Source organism: Aptenodytes patagonicus, chromosome W (genome assembly GCF_965638725.1).
Source record: "Aptenodytes patagonicus chromosome W, bAptPat1.pri.cur, whole genome shotgun sequence".
Lineage (NCBI taxonomy): Eukaryota > Metazoa > Chordata > Aves > Sphenisciformes > Spheniscidae > Aptenodytes > Aptenodytes patagonicus.
In genome coordinates, this window is record NC_134981.1 from 9,428,684 (window position 1) to 9,449,164 (window position 20,481).

The 20,481-nt window shown below is 42.7% G+C and overlaps 1 protein-coding gene across 9 annotated transcripts in view; it reads left to right on the forward strand.

Moving 5' to 3' along the window:
- Positions 1-20,481, forward strand: part of LOC143171870 (CUGBP Elav-like family member 4) — a 708,415-nt gene that overhangs the window by 387,849 nt on the left and 300,085 nt on the right. For all 9 annotated transcript variants that reach the window (XM_076360989.1, XM_076360994.1, XM_076360991.1 and 6 more), the window contains exon 3: positions 19,907-19,955. In XM_076360989.1, the coding sequence (XP_076217104.1) occupies positions 19,907-19,955 (49 nt within the window). The remainder of the gene's footprint in view (positions 1-19,906; positions 19,956-20,481) is intronic.

Below are 20,481 nucleotides of genomic sequence, written 5' to 3' on the forward strand. Positions count from 1 at the left end.
GGAAAGATACCCTATTGTGACAAGCTTACACACTAGTGCAAATCTGAAGAAAAGTACATTTAAAACCACAGATTTTGCCATGCTTGTTATTTCAAAGAAATTTCTTTCCCTAAATTACTTCTGCAGTCAGATCAAAGCCCCTTAACCCTTGGCAGACTGTAGCCAGTTCCTGATGCTCCTCAGCTGTGAATCTTAAACTGGTTTCTCTTGAGGTCTCCATGACAGAGAACCTCCCCTAAAACGGCAGCTCCCCTGCATTTTGCAGGATTCGTACTCCAGCCCATGTGGACCCTGACCTTGATGGGTGAACAAGCTGTTAAGGGGTTTTCTTCCTCCCTGATCTCATGCAGAGATTACTTTCTGGACTATATAGTAGATGGGAGGCCTGATAACAGGCTTTTTTCAGGTCTGGCAGGAGCTGAGGCAGGAAGAGAGGCTAACCAGAGCTCTGTGACTGCTCAGTCACACAGGGACAGAAACAATCTCCAGGTGTATATTTGCAAAGCATGCTGCACCACAGAGCAGGGCGCTCGTTAGAAATAGCTGTATTTGTACCTGGAGCAAAGAGCACTGAGGACCATCCTGCTGCATCCTCCATACTGCAGCCCAGGAGATGGAGCGGGGAAGTTTCCTTTCTCTGCTCCTCCACTAATCTGCTAGGAGAATTCAGGCCACTGAGCTGTAACTACCTTGGGCCACACTGAGAGAGCTGAAATGTCACCTACATCCCTGCAGCTAGTTAGTGAAAGAACAAGAGATTCCCAAGTATGACTGAAGTGCCTAAGCAAGGTGACATACAGGGTCCTGTTTAGAGCCAGTGAATGGAAAGCCCTGGGCACAGTGCAGGTCAGCCTTTCCAAATATGGTTCTGTGTGCCTCAGTTTCCCCACTCTGATCAGCGGGCAAATGATGCCAGCAGCCACTGCCCTCAGTTAGGTTTTATTAATAAACTCCAGGACCATTAAGTCAATAGATCCTGGAGAAGTGTCACTATTACAACCATCCACGGCAAGGAAAAGCACATTCCCAAGCAGAGAGAGTGTGGAAGGTCTAGTGAACATTGAGCAGAGCACTTGCTCCACACTGGCTTTGTCACTGCTGGGCAGCCTTGCCCTGACAGAGCTCCTGTCCAACCAGGGACGTACATCCATTCATCATTAGTCCTAATGCAAGCTTGGGAGTTTTAAAGCCAGGGCTAAATCAGACCATCTTAATTTGCAGGCTTAATGCATTGCATATTATCCATATCCTTCCTATGGGATTTATCTTGATTAAGTGCTAATTTGTAACTGGTGGTATACCTAGTGAAGTGACTGATGAGAAGGGTGCCTGGGCAGAAGGTCTGTGTTTTGGCAGCGGTGCAGACTGGAAATGGGAAACTGCTGTTCCCACCACAGACACACAGGCAGCACATTTTATGCACATCCCCCTCAGCCTAATAGGCGAACTGTCCAGAAAAGTTTAGCTTGGGTTATTCTTCAGCTGCGATGGAAGCCAGAGGTCTGCTGTGAGAAAGAGGACCAGACTTATGAAGGTTTTTGGCCATATTTAAGAAGTCTACCCCTGGGCTGTTGTATAGTCCTGTCTGTGCAGAACAGCACGGGTCAGAAAAGGCGTAGCTGCTTCAGATAACCAAGTGTAGGCAGCTGTTTACACATCCCAGCTTGCACATCTTTGGTTGCTTATTGAATCCCTCCTGTATATGCCCATAGCTGAGCTGCCTGCCCCATCTGCTGCAGTGACACCAGCCCCTGCCCAACCCCTCCCTCTGTCTCGCTGCTTCCACTCTGTGAACACCAAGAACCAGCTGGGGTAAATGTTGAGGGGATGAGACCATTTTAGACATGATCACAATCCTGATTTGACCACAAAACAGCTGGGAGAGTCTATCAGCAATATGAAAAAGCTTCTCTGAGATGGGCAGGGCTTTTCCAAGGAGCTAGGAAGCTGTATTTTGGGATACTTTCACTGTGCTGACCTTCGCTTTGAAATGAGAAACAAACCTTCCACTCCACCAGACATACCAAATCTCAGATCAATCTATATCAGCATGTAGATTTTCCAGCATTTGAGGAGAAGCGACCTTTAAGCAGAAATGGGTTCTCAACTTTTGTTATCGCAGCACTGGCATTTCACTAAAAAAAAAAAAAAACCTTTATTTCAGCTGCTCCTTTGGTATCTGAAACTGTGTCTGGTTCTGTAACCACCTGTCCCCCACAATTCATAAAACCACACTGAATATACACATTAAACAAGTCTTACACCCAGAAACACGCACATGCACAGAAGTCAGGTCAAGCTATTTCATAGTCCTATTTTACAGAAGGGTGAAATAAAACTTTACTCAACTTTCTCTGGCATGGCAATAGGAAACCTAAGGAAGGCATCCAAAAGTCTTAATTTCTGTCTTACGTGGTACAGAGGTGTTCTGCATTAGCAGCATTTCTCCTTTTGGCTGTTTTTCCTAACACTGAAAACAGTGGACAGTGTCTCAGCTGATGGGTACTGCCTCCTTTTACTTGTGTAACTAAAGACAGCGGTTGAGGAGGAAGGGGGGTGTTGAGTAGAAGGAAGTTAATTAATTTCAGGGTTTTTAATCTCTTTTCTTTTGTACCAAACCATAAAACAAAAATTCTTCGGGAGCCAGAACATGTACCTCCAGTAATCGAAAGAGAGGCAAGGATCTGACTAATAGATATTACGTTCCATTATATGGTCTTGAAGTCAATAAACATTAGGTTACCTTCATGCAGTGAAAAAAGACCAGATTTATTAAAAAATCTTATCTGGAGGGTTTGCATTTCAATAGGATGTGAATTTGCATATTTTAACAATAACCTCCCATCATTCTGTCTGATCTGTGCTCAGTTGGCCATACAGATCACTTTATCTTGAATAGATTATCACCGGTTTAATAAACCCTTCATAATATGCAGGTATAACAATGGTACTTCATTGGATAAAGGAGGTATTAAAGTTCTTTTTCTGGAAATAGGGGTGGCCCAGCTAGTGATTAACTTTATACCTCTGTACATCCCTGTGCTGAATACACGATTGAAGGAGAGTATTCCCATTATTCACATTCAAAATGGACCAGCTCTTCAGAGCTCCTGTTAACTCCTCATTGCCCATGGCAGCTGTGCAGACGTGGGAGCCAACAAAGCCAAGGCTGCCGGGGATGTTATCTCCAGCAGTGGCCACTACCTGAGACATCAGGAAAAGGCGACACTTTTCCCCTAAGCCAAGTCCTTCTCCACATATAGAGTGTGATCAGTGCCGAGCTGTTTCATACAGGAGGCACCTACTCAGTGCTAGATGGAAGTAGAGTCAACACACTGCTCAGCAAAGAGCCAAAAAGGCTTCTAGGCAGATAGCTTAGTTACCCCATTTTCAATGAAAAAGCAGAATTATTCTTCCTTGTCTCCCCTCCCAGGCTGTGACTGATTCTCTGCTTTCACTTTCCATGCAGAAGCTCATTTTCCACCAGTTGCCCTTTACAAGAGGTGAGTCCATCCCACAACTCTTGTATCCTGTCTTGTCATCTCAAAACATTTGGTTGGGAGCAGCATGCTCAGACCTTCCATAGGAGCAAAACAAGTCGCTGCCAAATCACAGGGCTGGCTTTTGCCTCTTGCAGTCTCCACTAGGACAGACTCTCATTTACACATGCCTGCCGTTTGGGGCTCCTGACCACTTTTCTCAGGAGACCCAGGGCAGAGCATTAGTGCCAGTGCAGTATGTGACTGGGGCAAATATAATTTTCATGTTGTCCTGCAATTTTTGATTTCTTCATTTTTGTTTCTTTATTGATATTTGCACCCTGACTTGAAAAAAAACTGATACTTTTCCTCCCTTGGGTATGCAGTACAGAGCAGGCAGCTGTGAGCATTAACTGTCCACACACAAAGCTTAGGCAACCCGCAGGCTACTGTGGCATTAAGCCCAAGCTTGTAGACCTTAATGAGAGGTAATGTTTGCTCATGACCAGCTCTGTGGTCACGCAGCCCTGGGATCTGGACTGCCTCACATCTGACCAGCTGGGAGCACAGGAATAATGAATTTTGGGGCTGAGAGTGCATGCATATACGAGAAAGAGAGAGTATGTCACACACGTTCCCCAAGATACTCTTGAGAGCAACTAGAACTTTTCACACTCTCTCTCCTCTGTTTTCTTTTTCTTTGCTCAAGCTGTGTTCGTGCTGGCTTTTCCAAAGCTCCCATCATGAGCTTTTTGCTTCTCGAGAGCTGACATGCCGGTGTGCTGCCTGACAGTGGGAGCACAGCAAGGCTAGTGAATAATTGAAAGTTATTGACCTATAATAACCTGGCATTATTGACCATAAATGATTTAGTTAAAGCACACACATACACACACGCACACACCATCTCACGTGAAGAAGCTGAATTTTGAATTCCCTTTGTCCAGCACTAGCTCAATGGAGCTTGTCACAGGGGAGAGATGGGCAATTTGGCCCAGCATGAAATTAATGTTAATTGAAACATTTCTGATGATGCTCTAATAAGATTTTTGTGGGGAATGAGCACGGTACCTGAAGCCACAATTAAATTGTCCTGAGTCTTTACTCAAAGCTCTGTGAGGGCACAAATCTTTCCTGAACTTCAGCAAACTTCACAGGTTTTAAGGCTGAGGCGGACAATTTTCATCAAGCAGCCTGACCCCTGCCATAAGGTAGGGTAGAGACTAACAAATACCAGGACCAATAACCTGCCATTGAACCGGAGCACAACATTTAGGGAGAAGGGAAAACATCCAGTTTTGATGTTGGACTTCCCACTCTCCTATTATTTTTTGTTTCTGCTGAGCCAGCTCTTCCCCTCTGAAGTGGAAGCGCTGACATGAGCTCCTTTGGAGCCACAAAATGCTGGTCAGCCTGCCGGAAAGCCTGCTCAGGGCTCATGCCTGGCCTCAGGTCCCCATTGTCTGGTTGGATCTGCAGGGTCAGGCATCCCCATCTCCGATGAAGCCCCAACAGCTTCCCATTTCTGAATGGAGGCCTGTAGAAGTGCAGATGTCTGGGCTGGTGATCTTGGCTGGGTCAGATAAAGATGTAAGCGAGTAACTGTTTAATTGAGCCAGATTTCTGAACGAGATATAATCCCAGCCACTAGCACAACTGCCATACGCCCTCCTAAGCTGGCTGTGTTTGTGTCAGGATCTGAATTTTGTGGCTGTCCCCTATTATGGAAAGTTTCTGCCCAGCTTTTTTCATTTTGACAGATGAAATTTTGCAGCTTGGACCTGTTCCTGATTATCTATCAGTGCTCAACAAACAGCCGTAAAAGCTTCTCATTAGCTTTGTGGGTGCTGTTCTTTATATACAAAATAGCCAGGCTAGCTGTGCCTGGCTTACTTTGTTTGTCAGGGTCACACGGATGAAAGAAAGGATCGCTTTGGTTTCAGATTTGCCTGACTTGGAGCTCTTGAGAGATGATGCAAGAACAAAACTTTTAACTCTCAGTGGTGCTGACCCATGGTACGGAAGCAGCTATGAATTGGCATTTACAGCACAGAAAAGTGTCAAGATGGAGGGATTCATTCCCTTGCTTTTCCAAGTTCAGGGCATACTTTTCCTATTGACTCCAGCAGGCAGTGGAAGCGCCTGGAGCCGCTCCCACAGTCCAAAATCACTGCAGACAGGCAATCGCTGGAGTCAAAGGTGCGATCCAGTCTGTGTACTGAAGTAACTAACTTTTGAATACATTTTAAGTACCTGATGAAGCAGGCTTCCCAGAGTAAATCCTTAGTTTCTCCATCTAGGAAATTGGGTCTGCATAATTTAGTTGTCTAAATTTAGGCAGCCAAGAGCTCCCTCTGGAGGTCTCCAAGCAGCTCGTTTCTCTGCATGAGCAAGGCCAGGCGCTTACTTCAGGAAGGCATTTCATGAGATATCTGTGATTTAAGTACAAGCTAAGTCTTTTAATTAAGCAAATAGGATCTCTCCCAAAATTTCCAATTTTCCTTCCAGGATTAGAGCTAAACTAGGGGTAAGGCCAGCTGGAAAGAAACAATTGATTTCTCTCTAAAGTCAGGTAAGGGGCATGATGACCTAGGATATAGCCTCCTTGTCTCTAAAAAATCACTGGGAGCAGTGGGAGAAGTGCAGTGTCTCATCTGTATGTGCACACTGTCACTTACTTGTGCATACTCCTGAGACCAGCCAAAACTATCTGACTACAGCGGTACATGACACCAATGTCCAAGATGGCTTCCAGCTCTGTCCTTCCTTCTTCTCTGTATAATTGACTATTATACCGGCATTATCTGTGCCTTGATACCTTGGATTTATGAAGCCTCTAACAAATATAAATTCCCCTTTGCACACACCCCATTTAATCAAAACCTTGCTGGTTTAAGCAGTCTGTTTTATTAAATTACCAACCTATGAAGCCATTAACTCAATTAGAAGCAGCAGTTCTGTACTCTTGAACAACCAAGGGGTAATATTGCAACAGTATACGTTATGCAGAGTATGGCACATTGTAATAACACTGAGAGCTTATATAGCATTTTAGAACTTTACAATTTTGTAGGAATAATATCTAATTAATCCTCACAACGGGCCCTGAAGGTAAAGATTACTGTCCAACCCCTTTTTCCATGGAGGAAACTAAGTGGGAAAGAAAATGATAGGTAATAGACTTCGTAAAAGAGTTCAAGGCCGTATCTTTCCACACTCTGCATTCACAGTAAGTAAACTTCAGACTTTCCAAATTGCTCCTTTCCTTCTGAGAAAATCAACATCAAGTGACCATTATCTCCCTTTCCTGTCTCCATATTGTAATGTGTAATGGGCTGAGTTTATTTTCAAACATCTTTTTTTTTTTTTTTGGGGGGGGACAGGGAGGGAGACCCCAAAGGGACATAGAAATCTTACAGGAGTAGGTTAAACCCACTACACATAAGTACCTTTTGTAACTGTCTTTAGTGCTTGCTGTGGTTGTCTTGTGCTTCTGGGTCCTTTCGGGAATTAAATAGGCACAGTTTCAAAAGTCAGCACCAATTCATTGCCATCATTTCCCACAACTGTGTTATACCCAAGAAATTTTACTTTTCACTGTCAGGGTAGAAACACCCACACTTGTGTCACCTGTGTCTCCTCAGTTATGTGATCTGACAGCAATAACAAGGATGGTCACAGGAGCTCATCTAACTAGACCTGGGTACCTACGATCTTTCATGCAGAGACTGCAAGGATGAAAGGGTTCAGATGGGAAAAGTCGTTGTACATAAGGCACAAAAATTATGGTTAGAAGCATCTTGGTAACAAAGTAAATGGCAAAGATCTTCTTGGAGAGCAATAGCCAACACTAAAGACAGACCTGTTAATCTCAAGTGATTGTTACCATAAGGTATTATGTTTCCTTGCTAAGTAAACTAAATTAAGTGCCAGGTCCATCATACAGAAGCAACAATGGGCTGCTGACAATAAGAGCAGATCCTAAATGTAAGGATTTTGTCTAAAGATTTATGTATGTACATTTTTGTTCTATAAAATTTAGTCAAAGTATTTTTGTTTTCTTTAGTTTTCAGCAGAAAAAGTTTTTTGGGACAGCTTTATATATTTTTACTAGTTTTTGAAAAGTAAACAATGCAGAAGTAGAGATGGTGAATAGGAACAGGAACTGGACTTGATTTGAATTTGAAAAAGAAAGTGACAGATTTAGAATCCGTATCTGCTTTAAGCAAAGTACAGAGAGGAAAGAAACAACTTAAAACAGTGAAAAGCAAATAATGCTTCTAATAATTCACATTGCTTACTGTAAAGATGCATCAATCATAAATTATCTCAAGCAATCATGTATGATATGACAATATAAATAAGAGATTGTTTTTTAACGTATTCATTTTCTTTGAGCTGTATTTTGAGCATTAAGAATTTTCTTTAATTCTGGAATTAAAATTCTTGTTAAAAAGTTGCTTGTGTCCAGAAGTTGAGGATTTAAGGAAAACGCTGTATGTCAGGAGACTGATGGTAAAGCCCCAAAAGCTAGAAACACTGGCAGTGCTTGTAAGCAGGGCTAGATCAGGGTTACCTTTAAATACAGAGAGGTTTTCATTATACACTAATTCAAAGAATTAATGAGTAGTTTATTTAAAGTGGATGATCTAAAAAAAAAAAAAAACATGATTGTTCTCAGTGGTCATGGTTCCAGTTTATTTCATTTCATATTTACACCATGTAGCACCAAATTCATGCTGCAGAGAGAGAGAAAGTACAATCTGGTCCAAGTTTTCAAATATGCTCAGCACCCAGTGGACCAAAATCTTTTAATTATCTGTCTGTGTATTTGAGAACATCCTGTGTTTGAAACAGAAGGTTCCTTAAGTAGTGTGATTTCTTGCTCGGTTTCCCTCTCTGTGGTTTTTTTTACTCTCAGCGTCACATCTTGAGAATATTTCTGTGTTGTGATTTTGGAAGGATGCAGCCAGAAAGCAGCAACCCTTGGTCTCCTCCGCGCTGGTTCAAACTTGTCATTGCTGTTCAGGCTTGCTACCGATCCGCACAGAAGAATCAGACCCTGGGAGTTCAGAAACATATTGTAAAAAGGTTAATGGCTAATACCACCAGAAAGTTTATAGCTGAACTTCTAGTGGCTCTGATCAACGCTCTGTCTTTAATCAAATGCCACAGCACAGAAGGGGAAGGAGGGAGGAAAATGCAGTTGGATGAGCTGTCTCTTCTCAATGAGGCCTCTCTGGTTTGCCTCTTCCAACTTTATCCAAGCTGCACAAGCTATGCAAGCAAGTGAGGGGGCAAGCTCGCAAGCAAGTCAAAAGCAAATGGGGGTGAGGAGGAAGGGAGTAAATAACTTGGAGCTATCAGCTGTGATGCCAGAGGTGGCATGCTGCTTCCGGCCACTAACAGATGTGGACAGGTGAACCTTTACACCAAATCAATCATCATATTTATTCTAATTGTATCGTAATAGTCCCCCAGGAGCTCAGTTCAAATGAGCTTGACATTATTAAAATTTTAATGCCCAGTTTTCATAGCTGAATGAATATTTAAAGGGTATGTCCCAGGCTTAAGTTATGATGATGAAGAAATTAATGGAATGTCTTGTTTAATGCTTTGGTACATGTTGATGCAAAAAAAAAAAAAAAAAGTGGTTGTTCAGGGAGGAAAAGAAAGAAAGGCAATGTTTAGGCATAATTAGAGGAGGAAAGCATCAACGATGCATTAGTATCAGACATTGCTCTTGTTGGATAGCTCTCAGCGGAGAGGAAATATTTATCATTCGGGAGGGGGGAAACCAGAGTGTAGTCAGGGACCTGAAGAGAAGCAGCTCCACATGAATGACAGCTTAAAAATGAATCCCTGGGAGTCTCCGACCATATCCCTACATGGTGGAATGAGATTGCTAGCCTTTCTGGCTGGAACAGACACAGAAAATCACCTTTCTTACGCAACCAGGGTGTTTGTTTATTGTAAGTACCCAGATCAACTTTGAAGGATGGCATAATTAATCAGTGATACTCATCAGTCTGGTAATTATGTTATAGATAATTGTCAAAACATAGGACCAGATGATACCAGTTATACATAGATGGGCATGAGGGGTAGCTCGTTTTGCATTGGAGGGCCTGATTTTGTACGGGCTGAAACAAGCACAGGGAATTGCATTGGCTCTGAGGATCTGGAATCTGGAAAGATTGTGGAGTTTTGTTTTGTTTTTTAAGCCTTCTCGGCTTTTCCCAATTCAGGAAATGTTTGGGAAGCTAAGGGTTTTTGTTTTCTCCTCTTTTTGAACGCTGTACTAATATTTGCAATGTTCCTGCTTGTGCTTATTCATTTGGTGTTAGGAACAGAGGACTAACCTGGACGGCTGGATGGGCTTGAAATCCCCCCCTAATATGCATTTCTTAGCTGTGAAAGAGGACTGAAGAAAAAGTTAATGCTCTAAGTCCTTTCACAGAAGATTTTCTTTAAAGCTGCACTGTCAAGATTAAGATAATCTTATTCTTTCCCTGAGTCTTTCCTTGTTTCATTGGGGGTTTTTTAAATTATTTTTTGTTATTTTCCTTTTGCCAGCTCTTTCAGGAACTGCAGCCCCGATCCAGTGCACAGATAAGGGGTTTACCTTTTAGGCAAGGTTTTCACACGTCTAATTTCAGATGTGATTTCAAATCAGTTTAGACAAACCAGTGGAGAAGGTGGCATGGCTGCTGGTTTGTTTTTTTTTTTTTTTTCCTGCTCAAATGGGGCTTATTTCAGGTTATCTTAAAATAATTAGATTATATTTTTCCATTAATAGAACTGAAAGGAGAGCACAACCATACCACTTGTATCATGATAGGGATATGTCTTGAGAAGGAAGCCCCTGTGCTTCAGAAATGCCACAATATCCTACTTGGAATAGGTTTAGGTCTGGTCCTCCTGGGGTGCAGGACTGAGGTAATGGACTGCTATCTGTTATCCTGCAGCAAGCTTACTCCAGAGATTACCTTAACCCTTGGGCAAAGGGAAATTAGGGTGGGAGGAAGAGAGTGAACACATGTCACCGTTGAAAGCAGGACCAGTGCTGGGGGAAAATCACTTTCTGGCTCAGAATGGAGCTAATCCAGTACGAAGGAAAAGCCTGCTTGCAACCTTAACCCTGTGATAGCCTCTTCCAGTTCCTGGGGAGGCTATGCTTTAATTCAGGCCCTGAGGCTACCTGCACATTTATATCAGTGGAGAGCCTTTATTTCATGACTCTGGCAGTGGGTGAAAGCAGCTAGTTAATTTACACTGCTTTCTCTGTTTGTTAAATGGCAGTGCTGTGGAAAACATTTCTCCATGGGCAAAAGGGCTGGCTGTGGTTCTTATCTTCGTGGCCAGGCATACAAAGCTACAAGTACAGAAGGTCTAATCATCTTGGATGGATGGTGGCCAAGCTCCTTTTGCACTCAAAGCACTGAAGTCAATGGGAGCTTGGCCTTGCCTAAAGTCTGCAGAGTCAAGCCAAGCAACCATTAGTGGCTAAGGTGGCATTTGGATCTTGCTTCAGAAGAAGAGATAAAGCTTAGAGAGGGAAGAGCACAGCAGGGAAGTGCCAACAGCCAGAGGTCATGGGCTCAGGATAAGGAAAAGATGACAACAGATGTTCATCTCTAAGTGAGGGGCAGGGGTTATGTCTATAATGCCTTGAGTAGTACATCTGTCTCTCTGGCCTGCTTGCCTGCCCTGCTCACCTCCGTGCTGAAGAGGTCTCTGGCCTCTGTGGAGTGTGCCCAACATGTACAAAATCATGACATGGCCCATATGCAGACAACACCCTACCTTCCCCCTTATTTGCACTTCCTCACCAAGGCAGCTCCTGAGCATACTCCAAACTGTGCCTCTGCCTGGATGAGCGCCAGCTGCAGGCAGTGCTGGGCAATCTCAGAGCATACCAACACAGGGAGCATCTATGAGACAACTCAAACACAAGGTCTGAGAGCAAGCTCTCAGTTAGACAGTGCAGGCACAGATAAACATAAAACCACAAACACCTGAGCTGAGTACACATTGCATAATTGATCTAGGACCCTTGGCACATATTCGCATCACTTATTTAAGTTCTGTGTTGCCACCTAGATACGGTTATTTGTTAGCCATTCTGGGTAGTTTAAGGCTATTTTGGTTGTATCTACAGGGACTACCTTCATATGTGTGGATTATGCTGTTGCTCTGCCCTGGAAGAGTTTGTGATCACAATATCTAGGATAAAAGAGAATGTGGTTGCTTTCTACTAAATGCATGCAGAGTTGGCTAATAGAAAATGCCAGTGATAGAGAAGAACGATTTTAGATAAAAGGTGGTTTGGGCACATTTTAAAATTGGATGTAAATTATCTTGAAATAAACTCAAATGGGAAATTAGAAGAGAGGTGAGATTGTGGGAAAGCTTATCCCTGCTGATATAAGGGAAGAAAGGAGGAAAGGACAGTAAAAGACTTACTTAGTTTTACATTAGAATTTGCTGTGTTTATGAACAGAATTTCACATTGTGATTGCTCATAGTAGCAGCAGGGAACTAGATTTAATGAGCAGGGTGTCCCTTCAAAACTTATACCTCTGCCGTCAGGATACACAGACAAATAGACCCTTTTATATAGCTTAGCATCACCAGTGGGCCAATCCTGTGACTCTTTACATGCTTGAGTATACTCACTGAATGTCCAGGGACTTCTCACATATGCAAGGGGTCTGGGACTACAGACACATTTCCCAAGCTGAAGTCAGCATCCACCAGGCCCCCTTCTTTCCCAGGAAAGAAAGGTCAAGTGCACAAGCCAGGCATGATCCACGAGTGCAAATAAATACCCATTTGGATGACCAGGGCACCAGTACCTTAGGGCACACTGTGTATGTGGTGGTACAGTGTAGCAGCTAAAGGTAGACCTATCCAACATCGTTTTTACTGTGTGACTGACCAAAGCTTTAAGGGGATCTCCTGCTGTCTCTTTCACGTGCAGATTTGCATATGAAACAGTACTTATAAGATATAAATACTAAAAAAAACCCAGTGCTGTCTCTTTTGTTTTGGAAAATAAGGCTTTGTTGTTCCAAGCATCCTGTGTTTTGTTCCTCTTACTGTCCTTAAACCTGCCGAGGAGTGAGTTCCCCCTTTACCCCTCCCCACTTCGTATAAAACCACGGGCACAGTGAGGTTGAGCGCTACATGCTCAGCTTCCCCAAGTACAAACCAAAGGATTTGTTGTATTGGAAATGTTTTATTTTGCTATTAACAAGATCAGCAGTTTCTTCAAATTCAAGCCCAAACCGTTCTGTGGGGAGAAAGTTTTGGATTCGAAGCCATAGGCTTCTGCACATGAACCTGAACTGAACTTAAGCCCCATCTAGGTTCATCTATATACACGAGACAAGTGGAAAGATGAATCGATAGTTAGACGGATGGATTATAATGTGGTTTATATGATATATAGAAAATACTCTCAGAGTGTGGGGATGGCCGGTAGCAATCATTCTCAGGGGTAGGCAACAGAGCATTGACTGATTTGTAAAGGTCAGACCCTTCGAGATTTTTTTTTCATATCTCATACATTCCCATTTCAGGCCTTCTCATCTATTTGTGTACATGTCTATGACACACATCTCGTCAGGCAGGGCAGAGGGTGGTAGGGAGGAATTAAGAGTCCATTACCCAGATAAGGTTTGGGGTAGAGTCATTTCAGATGCAATGCATTACTACTGAGTGCTTCCCACAAGGCAAGCCAATGTGATTTTTTTCACCAAACTTTCTAAAACATTTCCTCTCCCTACTCTTTCATTAATCCAACATTGTATCAGTTTGCACTGCCCGCACAAAAGTATGCTTAATGTGTAATCACACGGCAATTCATGCAACCACAGCACTTACCTCTATTCCCACGGGGGGAGGTTTTTGCTCTATGCCTTATAGCTGCAATATACAAATACAGAAGGCTGGCTATGTAGCTAACCTATGTTGAAGCAGCTTTCCTGATTCTGTAACATGCACAGAAATTTCCCTGAGCTGAGGACCTGGGCCCTAACTTTGTTTTTTTCTTCAGAGAGAGGAGATTGCTTTGGATTCACTCTTATGGCTATCTAGTTTAGATCACTGTAATTCAATTATGTCACTCAGAATCGGTTACAGAGTGATTTACTTGAACTTTGCAATTACACACACACAATTCAATTGTAGGTGATGTTCTTGGCCTTTCCAACTTTGACGCTAATATACTTTGCATTTCCTTAGGGCCTTCAATCACAGCTGATTTTGCTCAATGCTTTAAAAGTTATGACCCACTCCTACAAACACATTCCTGCCAGTACCTTTACTCACATAAATAGCTGTGTTGACTTCAGAGAAATTACTATTGTGTACATGGCAGACTCCCAAAAAGTTGGCAAATGTGGTAAAATGAAATTCCTCCTAGTGTTTTGAGGGGAGATTTTGAACAGAAAAACCTTTCCCACTGAAGAAATAAGGAGTAACCATATTTTCTGGAAATTTCAGGGCAGTTATTAAACTATTCATACCTCCAATTAACATCTGAGCTATGTTATGAGATCACCAAGAACTGCATGGCATCTTTAGGAAGCAAGTTATTCCGGGATGGGATTTTCTTCCATGAGGCTAGCCAGCATCTACAGAGATGCAGTAGTGCCCAATAAGCATTTGGTAAGACCTGCTAGCTCACATCAGCATTCTATCCTTCGTGATTAGGTCACAACAGTGTTTCATCATTGATTTAGAGGGCTGATGCCTGAACAATACCAAACACAACAGAACATGACTGAGCAAGAAGAGTTTGTTATTTGCCATTATATCCGTCCACATAATTGAGGCATAGAAATGACTGGACGTATGTTTGTTTGTTTAACACCAGCATTTAGATACATTTTTTTCATCAACCACCTTCATGGTACATTAGGTTATCTTTATCTTCATTGTACAGAGGAGAAAGCTGAGAAAGAGGCAGATGAGAAAGCTGAGAAAGCGGCAGATGTAATGATACGTCCAAATTCATCCAAAAGGCCAGTGTAGAGCTGGAAACAGGCCTTGTCAGAGGTTAACACCTCTACTTTCTACACTGTACCAGACTGGCTCTTTGGGAACTTCAGGAAACATAGCCAATAAAATACCTTTCCTCACAGTTTTTGATACAAAGCCTTAATCAAACTCACCAATCTGTTCCCAGGGAGTACTCAAATTTCTTAAGCCCTCTAAGAAGGGGTGGGAAAACTGTTATTAGATAGATGATCACTGTGGTCATCCTCCATGGTCTTGTAGATTATACAAGGTCTAGAATCACTTTTTGTCTCCTGAAGTGACTTCTTCCTTAAGCACAACCAACAGATTATCTCCAACACAGCTCTATTCTGCCTTAGACATGATCTTCCTAACCATTAGTGGCATTTCAGTGATCTTCAGTAGTCTCCTTTTCTCACTTTTCCTTCCTGTCTCAGATCACATTTGAAGCTATTCAGGGTGTCTCCATCCTTTTTTTATTTTTTTTTTTCCCTTTCTTCTTCTTCTTATCTCTGCATTTGCCGATTCTGAAGCCTGGTAGGGCCTTAGTCCTGGCTAGAAACACCAGGTATATTAATGACTAATGAAAAAGTGAGTAAGACAAGAAAGGAAAGGGTAGTAGGAACAGTGAGGGTAAGAAAGATGGAGACAGGGAGAAATCAGCTGTCTCTGCTTCCTACTCTTCTTTCCCAGGTGACCCTTCTACCTGCTCTAAATTAATATCAAAGCCAGAGGGAGCAGAAAAAGGTTGGTGGGGGAGAAAATGACAACCCTAGGAAAAAAAAAAAATCATGATGCAGAAAAGCGTCTGTCCCCTGTCTAATTCCTGCCGTGGCCTGTAGCTGATGGTGCTGAGAAAAATACAGCAGCAAGCTCTGACATTTCATTTCTGCAGAGAATTGAAAAAGGGCTTGCTGTAATTCATCGCTTCTTGTAACTCAAACCCTTTTTGCCAGGAGTACCTGAGCTGTCTTTTAACAGTGGCACCATGGTGGTTGTAATTGGACATGAAAAATGATGTCGTGTTTCTACTTGCAGGGAGGATTGGAGTGTGGGTAGGTGGGGCAAGCGGCAAGCTGGTGTGAGAGGATGACATCTGGCATTATTTGAATGGGTTGGTTTTAGGCAAAAGGAAGGAAAAGCCAAAATGAAAGGTATGAAGTGTAGCAAGTACGATCATCTTGTCCAAGGTGTGCAAAGGTGATAGTAAAGGTGGTTTTCAGCAGAAATGAATGTGCAAAGGATCAAACGAAAATGAGAAGTGTGGTGCACCTGAAGTTTTAACTCCTCCACCAACCCAAGCACTTATGGCATCTGTGGAAAAAGGACGTGCAACCCCTCTTCCTGAAATGGGGCTGATTCACATCTGCAGTGGCACCCAGTGCCCATATTTTCCAATACAGACAGGGAATCTGAGACACAGCTTTGCCTGAGGCCACACTGGCAGCACAGTTGTGAATAAAACTCTGGTTTGCCATCCGCTTGCCCCCCCTTTGAAAACTAGGTCTGTCATATGTAACCAGAATCCCAAATTAAATTTTTTGGCTCTTGCCTAAATCCCTTTGTGCCTCAGTGGTCCTCAGCACACCTGTGTTATGGCATTGCTGTTGAGCGAGGCACTTCAAGTAAATTTGTGGCCAAATTGGACTCCAAATCATGAATGAGGATAAACATGTTGTCGTGATGTATAATGGTTTTATGACTATTAGGCACTCTGGTACCATAATGTCAGGAATCTTCACAGTTTATATAGCGAATAAAAATTTTTAGTCAGGTCCTAAAGGATAGGGGGGAGGCTAAAGAGGAGATAAACTCTTCTGGGTTAACTAATGGTAAAACAGTATACTTCTTTCACTGTGGCAGCCCAACAGGGATAATATAGAATAAGGAACCATGATTATATTTCAAAGGAGAGCACAAAGAGGATCCATGGGCAGAGGAAAGAAGGACCATTGCAATGGACAGAAGGGTAGCACATCCTAGAGGAGAGCCTAACAGAGTTCATCCAGTCCATCTGTCAGTTGAAATGCTGGATCAGCCTACCTAGGTCCTTTCCATGTTGCCGGATCTCTTTTGAAGACTTCTAGTGATAGGGATCAATAAAACCTCACAGCCACATCTGTAGTTCCTATGATCCCATGTGGATACCCATGGTATTAACCAGTTTTGCTGACTGGCAGATCTTCTTTCTCCGAGCACACTCTCAGGGTCCACCAAGACAGGACAGATATTAAAGATATCCATATCAATATTCCCCCAACCACTATTCAGAATACTGTAGTTTGGAGTATAAACTTTGGTTTCTTTACATTAAACCCATGACAATTCCCAGCTGGAGAATAAGCAGAGACCTTGAACATCTGAATTCCCTTCTCCCAAAGAAAGCATTTCCCCATACTGGGGAAGGTATATCTTTCTGCCATTTTATTTCCCCACTTAGCCCTTTTCTGCTCCCTATGCCAGCTCCTTGCTCCCAGATTGTGTAAAAAAAAAAAAAAAATCCATAGATGGAGAGAGGAAACTTAATTATTTTCCTCTCAGTGTTTCTCCCTATAATTGGTGTCTTTCATGTCAAGATGATCTCAATTTGTATTATGGGCTCCGTACAGGCAGCACTTTCTCTTTGGTCTATAAAGAAATTGTTAAGTGTATAAAACATAATGTACATTCAATTACACTAGCCTTTTACTTATTAATTTCTCCAGTTTTACCTTCCTCTGTTGGATGCTCATTCCCTCCCTATTTTTCTCCCCTTTCTTGGTGATTGTCTTCTTTTTCCCGTGCCTCAATCTCAAAAAAAAAACCCAACAAACAAACCCAAAACCAAACAAATATTATTCTCCTCTCATTTTTGCTAAAGGGTCTGACGATCTCCTCTGCCTTCTGCCAGCTGATCACATCCAACTCAACAAGTAGGAAGATCTCTGTCTAGTTTTTCTAAAGGTTGGATCCAAAGCTTGCTCAAGTTCAGTGGGGATTTTCATGGCCTTTAGCAGGCTTCAGATCAGTATCTACCTTGGTAGATTTATGGAATGTTCTGCACTGCAAGGCTGTGTCCATTTTGGACTCCAGACATTGCCTCTCAGGGCTGTATGCAGCACACCACCTATAAATTCCTGGCTACTGTGACTATTTCTCTTACTGACTGCTTGGGATGCAGGTTCTGGCTGTCTTGGAGTGAGCACCAGGGACCTCTGACCACCCTCCTCTGACCATTGGAGTTAGATTAACCATTGTGTCCACGTTAGGAACCCATAATATATAGCGTGAGTGCAGCTGTCAAAAGTTAACAGCTCTCAAGTGAGACCTTGGTACATGGATGGTGTCAACACCAACCTGCTGTAAACGCAAACCAATTGCAGTGGTTGAGCAGCTGGGGGAAGCTAAAGCACAGTAACTGGGTAGTCTGGCTTCATTATCCTGCACATGAGAACCAAGATGGGGTTCATCTCACCTAACTGTAACTGCATAGACTACCTTTACGATCAGTGGAGAGGAACAGGCACTGCAGAAGACCATTCATCCTTTTTATCTCAGACTGATAATCACTCAGATTGGTGACTTAAGTGGCTTAAGTCACTCCTAAGAGTGACTTTTTAGACATTCGGAGTTACATGACATGAATTACCCTCCTCACCTCTGTGATGTGAGATCTTTAAATGTCTGTAACAGCTAGCTGCTCACATGTGGTTACAGAAGCCCTATGGCAGGATGTCCACCCTGCTGCTGCTAAATACATCGCCTCTGGCCCTGCTAATATCTTGTGATAAGTGTATCAGCGACAGGTCTTTACAGTTGCAGAAGCAGAGGCTGATACAAGGTTTATCCGGTACCAAACTCTTAGTTGGTTTTAGCATTTCAACTGTCTGGAGTTTGTTGGATGATACAGGCATACAGGAGAGCAGAAATTGCTCAGTAGCATCTGGAGCCATTGATCCTTCTCTTCTTGAGTACGAGTCTAACTGTAGTCAGTTTATGGCTAAGTACATTTTCCTCTTGAGACAACAATGCAGCAGGATCTGCTAGGCTCTCCATCATCTTAACCTACTTGTCAGCCAGCTTGAGAACTTTTTATTACTAAATATGTGTGCAGAGCAATTAGAATAAGTCTAAATTATTATGAACTACTTTCAAAAAAAAAAAAGGGAAATTAGGAAAAAAAGAAAAAAGAAAACTAACAGCCTTGCTACCCAACTGTGATTAGCCGCAAATAAGGGAGGGACAGTGTCACCTGAAGGCACCTTGTGACACTCATCAGCCAATTTGTGGCCTGACTTTATTGGGAAGCAATGTGTTGGGAGATTCCCACTGCCTTCTGACTTCCTGCTCCTTGTGATGCCTGTTTGAACTTGCACTTTCTTTGGTTGCCAAATCTAAAGGATAATTTCATTCCACTCAGGGGTGGTCACACACAGAAAGATATTTTGAATAGTTCATCTACATAGTGTATGGATTGCTTTAAGTGACATGGAGGAAAAGGCAGGGAAGGGCTTTCAGATTAAAATCTCAGCTGGTTCTGATCCAATCTGCATCTCCAGCTATTAACAGGAGGGGTATATCCTCACCTCTGTTCATCAGACATCCACATCCTGTTAGGCACTACCAGTGAAGATGATCATGGACATCTGTTGCCCTCTCTCCTGGGAATGAGCAGCTCTGGGGATAATGATGGTTCCCCAATGCTTTTGTTGAGAGAGAGGGATGAGTTGGAGAACAGAAAACCTATTCACAGCACCATGACAAGGTTTTTATTCTTGCTTATGTTCTGATATGAGAAAGGAAAAAGGTGTTTGAAAAAGCAATAGAGGGAGATGTTTTGACTCATATCCTACCCCCTCCTCACAAAAAAACCTCAATAGCCAGCACTCCTGCAGCATGTGGACAAACCAGATCCAAATCCCATTCCCCATGTATGAAATGGAGTCTGCTATGTTACAGGTGACTGTTCTACTGAGCTAACAGTGGAGGTGGAATTCAATTTTCCATTTTCTTTTCATCATGCCAATCTCAAGAAATCTTTGCAATTAAAGTTTCACTGATCCTGATGTTCTGACAAAGCATTTCTGCTCTGACACAGTAGTGTTTCCACAGGAAACTATTAGTAATTTAAAAAGTTATGTTTAAAATTTCATGACCTGTGTGAAATGAGTCAGATGCCTCTCCCAGTGTGATTCAACAGAGGCCCTGTCAAGTAGATGGGGTGACACTGATTTACCTCAGACCAAGAAGCAGCCTGTACTCTGTGGTTACTTCTTTGCTTACGAATTGCTCCCCCCCCCCCGCCCCGATGGAGTAAATTCTGGTGCTAACTATGATGCGTGGTAAAAAAACAAAGCAAGCCTCTGTATATGAATGTTTGATTCCCCCATTAATTATGTGTCTCTCTTTGCTCTTTCTTACAGATGAACAGACCGATCCAGGTGAAACCAGCGGACAGCGAAAGCCGAGGAGGTAGTTGACTGCATTGCTTTCAGCCACAGTGCTAAGTATAATTGTTGTCTCTGGCTTCTCTCAGGCAATGTGCTGATCAATTAGTAACGTAATCACTGCCAAAGAAATTCCCTCTGCAGCAAAGATTCTCTTTATTAAATCTCCTTTACTTCGTCTCGCTTTCCTCATATTCAATTATTATTTGATTTTAAAAGGCAGGCAGGTGCCAGCGATTGCCTGGGAAACAAATAACTGCCTCGTTAAGAAATGAAGCATCAGGCGCTGACTTAACAAAGTTTAACAGCGGTGACGGCAACGTAGGTTTTTCAGACCTATGTTGGGCTGAGCTGCAGAGGTGTTTAATTTTGTTGGGATAAACCAGATATTTTATGGTTTCTCTGACCATGTTGTTTCTGCTTGGACTGAAGCAACTCTGTTTATGGAAAAAGCAAATTCTGAGGTAGCAGAGTTTTCTGCACCTGTATCAGCTTATCTGGATAAACCTGTTGTGGAAACTGAAGACTCCTCTCAGTCCCAGGGAGTTATT